A 7,871-nucleotide genomic window follows, 5' to 3' on the forward strand; every position below is an offset into this window, starting at 1 on the left:
TGTGGTGATAGATGAGGAAAGCGGGGAGGTAAAAATGAACCTGGGTGTTCCTCCTATACCAGTCGCAAATAGTAATTGTTACCAGTGCAGCAGGCAATGAAGAAAGCAAATGGGATATTGTCCTTCATAGCAAGAGGATTCAGAACCGGGACGGGATAGCTTGATACCACACCTGGACTTGTGTGTGCACTTTGGGTCTCCTTATCTGCAGAAGGGTGTCCTGGCTGCAGAGATTAGTTTTACCAGACTGTTTGCTGGGATGGCAGGACTGATGTATCAGGAGAGACTGGATTGGTTAGGACTATGATCACTGGAGTTTAGAAGAGGGATCTCATGGAAACTTACAAACTTCTAAAAGAACTAGATAAGGATAAACCACAGGAAGGATGTTCCTGATCACTGGCGGAGTCCAGTCCCAAAGTCTAAAGAAGACAGAGTGGAATTGAAAAAAGGACTCGTATCTTCACTCAGAGTGGGGAGCTTATAAGATTCTCTGCCACAGAAAGCGGTCAAGGCCAAAATATTGAATGCTATTCCAGTTGGAGTAGAATAGGTGTTTTAGAGATTACAGTGAGAAAGCAGGGAGCAGTGGACTGAGTTGAATGATGACCCATAATTTTATTGAATTAGCAAAATAAACTTGAAGGGCTGAATGGCCTACACTTGCTCCAATGTTAAATATTAAAATGAGATGTTTTATTCGTCAGATCCTGCAGCCCAGCCGAACATCTCCATGACAGCTGACAGCAAATCAGTCAACATCAGCTGCACAGTTCCAGACGGTGTCCCCACTGGCTGCTTTCAGTTGCTAAAGGACACGATTCACATCATCAATAGCACCATTAGCCAGCAGTCTTTCACGTACACCATTCCAAACATCACTGTCAGCAACCAGGGCCAGTAAACATGTTCCTACAAGATCCAAGTTTCAGATCGTTGGGTACCATCATTTCAAAGTCGCCCAGTAATTGTCGCACGTGAGTAAGGCTTCCAGTGGCTCTGTTAGACGTTAATATTCAGAAATCATTTCGCAGACCTTGCCTAATTGTGTAAGGTAGATACTTACAATATATTTCCAACATGAGAGTAGCTTTCCTATGAAAGATGGAACAGTAAGTAAGTTTGCCTTTCTTACTACCTCAATAACTCTCCCCACATGTCTACAATATATCAGTTGGCAAAGTCTCGATGTTCTGCTTTTGACCGAGATGGGTTAGCAAAGTTGGCTGGATAGCTGGTTTGCAATGGACAGGGGCACCCAATCTGTGGTTTTACGTTGGTCAAAGTGAGGAACCAGCCTTCTCAAACTTTGACTGTGGCGTGATGACATTCCGGGAAATCCGCCACCGGTCAGATGCCACTCTTTGAAAGGACCTGCAGTGTGGTCACCCCCACCACATCCCCAACCCCATCAGTGCATGGTAGCGCTCGGACGAGGTACCAGCAACACTTGGATGGATGATGTTTCCTGCAAGGGGACAGAGTCCCATCTCTGGTATTGCTCCTTTCCCGGTTGGGGAATCCACAACTGCAGTCATGGGGAGGACGCAGGTGTGATCTGTTACACAGGTAAGACCCAGCTATAAAACTGAATGGCCATCTGATTTAGTCATGGGTTCACGGTGTATTACAGCAAAATAACTGACCCTTTGGCCCATCAACTCCACACCGATCTCCACACCGATGAAAACGCTCATCTAACTATTCTAATCACCATGTCCCCAGTACCTAGACTGTATTCTTCTTCAATGTGGTGAGGGTTTCTGCTTCTCCCACCCAAGCAGGCATTGAGTTCCAGAGTCCCCACCATCTTTTGGGTGAAAACGGTTTCCCTCACATCCACCTCCATGTCTCCAACCTCTTACAAACAATCCATTATGCCGCTTCCTTTGACATTGATCCCTCCATCAAAGGGGAAACATTTCTTCTTGTCTGCCCTATTTATACCCATCATTTTATACATTTATATCCTGTCCCCCTTTATCAACCTCGTCTGCTCTAAAGAAAACATCCCCAGTCTGTCCAATTCCTCTCCATCACAAACTCTCAAACCCCAGGGCAACATTATGGTTAATCTTCCTGTGTATCCTTTCCCAGTGCTATCACATCCCTCCATGAATGTAGATTCCAGGATGGCACACAATACCCTCGATTGACATTTCAGGGAGAAGAGCAGCATCTGAAGGTGAAATCTTTCTCAGTGACCTGAACAAACACCAATCCTAATGGATTGTTTCGTCGCTCACAGGAATAGGACAGAGCAGCAAGCCCATAGCATCACAACAGCTCTCCCTTTCAAGTTGAGCAGCATTTCACTTCAACAATGAGGTGAAGATTTATGTTGTGCTAACTCAACACCTCCATCATAAATGGCCGACACCATTCTAGCTTTCACAGATTTAGCATGTTTGCAGGAATGTGTTCTTTTTCAATTTGTGTACCTTCAAACTGATGGAGGGGATATTTAGATCTGTTGTTACAATTATTGCATCTTTCCATGCACTATATAGAGTAAAAGTGTGGGACTGCGGAATAGTCATCATAATACAATTACCTGACCATTGTGTACAATTTGGTATAGAGTGATACACTAATAATGTGTAGAAACATCTCACAGCCCAACCTGTCCATACCAACCAGGTTTCCTAAACTGAACTAGTCCCATTTGCCTGTGTTTGGCCTATATCCTTTAAGCCTTTCTTATTCAGGTATCTGTCCAAATGTCTTTTAAACATTGTAATTGTAACCATGTTTACCCTCTGGCAATGTATTCCATATACACACCACCCTGTGTGAAAAGGTTGCCCTCAGGTCTCCTCTCACCTTAAACCTATGTCCTCTAGTTTAGGACATCCTTCTTTAAGGTCACCCCTCAGCCTCTTATGCTGAAGGGAGCAAAGTCCCAGACTATCCAGCTTCTCCTTATAACTCAAACCTTCCATTCTCACTCACATCCACCTTATTTGCAGCCTTTCCAGTTGAATAACATCCTTCCTTTAGCAAGACGACCAGAATTGTACATGGTACTGCAAATGTGGCCTTACCAATGTCAATAAAAGTCCCAACTCCTGTACTCAACTGCTCGGATTGATGAAGACAACTGTGTCAAATGCCTTCTTCACCACCTTCTTAAAGGACTCAAATTAATGATGAAAGTAGCAGAAACAGCATGAGTGACTGAAAAGATGTCCAATCACAGTACACGTCTGGGAGTTTGGAGAAGAACCAGCAACTCAAAGATTATCAATGACAGTGGCTTGAGGGAGTCAGATGTTAGATGCACAAGAGTGAGTATAGGTCAGCTGCTCAAAGAAAAGGGAATGAACCATGATTTCAACATTTCTCAGACCTCCAAGACTCCAAAGAAAGGAGCAATCTGAAAAACCAGATGATGGCCTACTGGTATTACCATTGGACTATTAATCCAGAGACCTAAATTAACATTCGGGGCTCCAGGGTTCAAATCGCTCTACACTAGATGGATGACTTTGAACTCAATAAACCTTGGAATTAGAGTATAATGATGACCATTGTTGGAAAACCACATCTGGTTCAGTAATGACCATAAAGGAGGGAAATCTGCCATCCTTCCCTGGTCCAGCCTACACATGACCCCACAGTGATATGATTGACTCTTAAATGCCTCCTGGGCAATGATGTTCATAAATGCTGGCCCAGTCAGAGACAACCACATCCTGCAAATGAATAAGCCTAAACTCAAGGGAGAGGAGGGTGTGCTATGGGGAAAGTCTTAAGAGCAATGTGACCCTTAGCTGAAACAGTAGGAGAATGAAAAGTGCACACAGAATATTTTCTTTTAAAGGAGATAATTGTCATAATCTGGGAGAGAGTGAATGGAGAATTGGGCTGATTTGGAAATCAAGGCAATATGATGATAATGCTTTGCAGACACCAAAAGCTGTTACCACGTCCAACCGGAATGTAGTCTTAGTCACACAGAAACTTTGTTGCTGCAAAGGAGAATGCAGAGACGTTTCAGTGTGATTTGGACAAGACGAATGAATGGGCAAATGCACAGCAGATGCAGTTTAATACTGGTTAGTGTGAGCTTGCCCACTTTGGAAACAAACACAGGAAGGTGGATTATTATCTGAATGGTGATAGATTTGGAAAGGGAACAGCAAGATATGGCTGTTCCTCGTACCTTTGGGTTCATTAATGTCTTTAAGGGAAGGAAACTGCCATCTTACCTGGTCAGACCTACACATGATTCCAGACCCATTGCAATGTGATTGATTCTTAACAGCAAACTGGGATGGGTAATAGCCAGCTGCATCATCATCCTGTGAACGAATTTTTAAAAAGTAAAGTAGTGACTGAAAGTAAGCATTGCAGATGCAGCAGGTTTTGAAGAAGGCAAATGATATGTTGTCCTTCATAGCGAGAGGATTCAAGTCCAGGAAGTCTTGCTGCAATTGTACTGGGTGAGGCCACACCTGCAATATTGTGCACGCAGTTTTGGTCTCCTTATCTGAGGAAGGATGTTCTGGCTATGAGGAGAGTGCAGCGAAGGCTCGCCAGACTGATTCCTGGGATGGAGGAACCCATGCTTGTTGGCACGGTTAATCACAGATCATAGAACCCCAACGGAGTGAAAAAAAGGCCATTTGGTCCAACAAGTCCACACCAACACTTCAAAGAGTAACCCACCCAGACCCATTCCCCTACCCTTTTATTGTACATTTACCCCTGAATAATGCACCTAAACTAAACATCGATGAACATAATGGGCAATTTAACATAACCAATTCACTTAACCTGCACATCTCTAGATTGTGGGAGTAAACCGAAGCACCTGGAGGAAACCCACACAGATACAGGAAGAATGCGTAAAGTCCACACAGATAGTTACCCGAAGCTGGAATCAAACCCGGGTCCCTGGCGCTGTGAGGCAGTAGTGCTAACCAATGAGCCACCACAGTGCCAGGGACCCAGGTTCAACTCAATACTCAGGTGACTGTCTGTGTGGAGTTTTCACGTTTTCCTCATGCTTTATGGGTTTCCTCTGAGCGCTCCAGTTCCTCTCCTCCCCACCCCCCAATTTATCTGTCCACACTGGAGGCTTCCTGCCTCTATTCCTGATGAAGGGCTTTTGCCCGAAACATCGATTTTCCTGCTCCTCGGATGCTGCCTGACCTGCTGTGCTTTTCCAGCACCACCCTGATCTAATCTCTGGTTTCCAGCATCTGCAGTCCTCACTTTTGCCTATTGCCATACTGTTGTCATTCTGTGTATGAAGAGAGACTGGATCAGTTAGGATTGTATTCACCTAATTCTCAAAGATTCTTTGCAAACCTTGACTTATCCTGCACCATTAACCTGTATAAAGTTCTCAGATACAGCAGCCTGCCTTATTCAAATCAAGTTAATTTGACCAGTACAGATCGTTCTGCTCTAACGCATTTCGTTACCGCAAATTTGTTATAACACAATGGATGAGTTGGGGAATTGGGCACACTGTTTATAAAGCGTGAACTTTTAAAGTGCGTGTCGGCTGTAACACAATTATGTCGCCAACACTTCAGCACTGTTTCTGAAGTGTCATTTTTCTATAACACGGGGGTTGCGCAAGAATGCGACCATCGTGTTAACAAAGAACTACCTGCATTCAGAGTGCTATCTCGGCCTCTCTGAACTCTCCCTCCCTGCTCTTTCTACTTCCACTCTCTGGACAAGCTGCTCCATTTGAAAGCATGGTCACTGACTAGACAGTAGATTCAGAGAGTTTTACAGTCACCACTGAGAATAAAAGGCCAATCATGTCCATCCTGGTCAAAACAAATCCATGAATTCCAATCCCATTTGCCATCATAGCTTTGATATCGTAAGTGCATATCTAAATCCTTCTTCAATGTGATGAAGGTTTCTGCATGTACCATCCTTATAGGCAGTGAGTTCCAGATTCCCCTCCACCCTCTGGATGAAATCTTATTACTCAAATACCTTATAAACCACCTAGTCTTTGCATTAAAATTTCTGCTCCCCACTCCTGGTTATTGATCTCTCCCTCAAGGTAAAATATTCTTCTTGTCTATGCCCCTCAGATCCCTGTGCACATCTATTAGATCCTCACCCTGCTCCAAAGGAAACAAGCTGAGCTTATCCAGCCTGTCTACATCACTGAAATGCTCCATCCCAGGCAATATCCTGATGAATCTTCTCTGCAACGCCCTCCAATACAATCACCTCCTTCCTATAGTGCAGACACCAAAACTGCACACATGGCCTCACCAAAGTCCTGTATAGTTCCAATATCAGCTCTCAGCTCTTCTCATCCAAACCACTACAGATAAAGGCAACTTTCCCATATGCCTTCTTAACCAACCTATTTACGTGTTTGGCATGGAGGGACTATCACATGAGCAAAATTTAACAAGGTTGGGACTCTACTCCCCGGAGTTCAGAAGAATGAAGGTGATCTCATTTATACATATAGGAGTATGACAGGGTCAATGCTGAGAGGATTTTTCCACTCATTGGAGAGTCCAAGACCAGAGGGTGTGTGTGTGTGTGTGTGTGTGTGTGTGTGTGTGTGTATAAAAAAAGAGTCCTTCTCTATGTTGAAGGGGGAGATAGGGGGAGATTCTTGATCAGTCAGGGAAGCAAGGGAAAAAGCAGGAAGGTGGATGTGAGGAATAAGTGATTGGCCTACACCTATTCCTATTTCTCATGGTTTTATATTCAAGAGAAAACATTCTGATGTGTGGGGATTTTATAGATCCATAGAATCCTGACAGTCAGAAAGAGGCCTTTCAGGCTATTGAGTCTGCATTCACCCTCTGAAAAATATCCCACACAGACCTCATCCCCATGTCCCCTCATTTCCGATGCCTATCCCGCCTAGTTTATATATCCCATTGCCCTTAACACTCAGCAGAAATCCCTGCAGACATGGGGAGAATGTGCAAACACACAGACAGTCACGCTAGACTGAAACTGACCCTGGCATTGAGGGAACAGTACTAACTACTGAGGCACCATGCCGCCCTTTTACAGATCCCTACACCCAAAAAAAAACTGTTTGCATTATCTTCAGACAGCCTGATTCTAGTAAAATTCATGATGCTACACTCTACTTATTATAATTTCCGTTTAGTTATCATGAAGGCATTTCTTAAAATCTATGGCTGGTGTTTCATGCAAAGCCTGTTGTGCTTTGGAATTGAACAATGGATAAAGCAGATGTTGAGAAGTCAGATGCTCAAAGGCAGTTGGGATACCACCCTTTGCGGGATGCCAAGGTTCCACCTGTATAAATGACCCTGAGCTGCAAGTTGCCTGCTCCTTAAACATAACACTGTGCTCCACCACCCCACATTTGTGTCTCAGGGCCTTATCACAAGGCTCAGCGCAAGCTGAAAGATCAGCATCTCATCTCCCCTTTGGGAGCCATGCAACCTTCAGGACTTAATATTGAGCTCAATCATTTCAGAGCCTGATAACCTGCAACATCCTCTCTCTCCCCCGCAAAGAATGCTGCCAGACCTGCTGAAATCCACCAGCACTTTGTGTTTATAGCTTGCAATGTTAACTCTGTTCCCCACTCTCTCTACTAGATGTTGCTAGATTGCTGAGTCTCTCCAGCGATTTATGTTTCACTTCATATTTCCAGCATCTATTGTTCTCTATTTTGCGAACACACAATTTGATTCAATTGCTTTTAATTTCACAGAAAACCACTGGACTTAAAAGCTGACTCACTATCCTTGGGTGACGGGAATAGCACTGTTCATTGCTGTTGTTCATCAATAGTGATGAAATTGAGAAACAGAAAGGAAAGAAGTTGGAGGATACATTATTGTTTAATATTGTGAGACTGAATTTTCTATGGCTATAATTTTTTTTAAAAA

The 7,871-nt window shown here is 43.8% G+C and overlaps 1 protein-coding gene across 1 annotated transcript in view; it reads left to right on the top strand.

The window, feature by feature from the left end:
* Positions 1-904, top strand: part of LOC132833898 (deleted in malignant brain tumors 1 protein-like) — a 57,282-nt gene extending 56,378 nt beyond the window's left edge. The window contains 1 exon segment of the mRNA XM_060852557.1: positions 708-904. Coding sequence (XP_060708540.1) covers positions 708-904 — 197 coding nt within the window.
* Positions 905-7,871: the final 6,967 nt, after the last annotated feature.

The sequence above is a fragment of the Hemiscyllium ocellatum genome, chromosome 38 (assembly GCF_020745735.1).
Source record: "Hemiscyllium ocellatum isolate sHemOce1 chromosome 38, sHemOce1.pat.X.cur, whole genome shotgun sequence".
NCBI classification, from domain to species: domain Eukaryota; kingdom Metazoa; phylum Chordata; class Chondrichthyes; order Orectolobiformes; family Hemiscylliidae; genus Hemiscyllium; species Hemiscyllium ocellatum.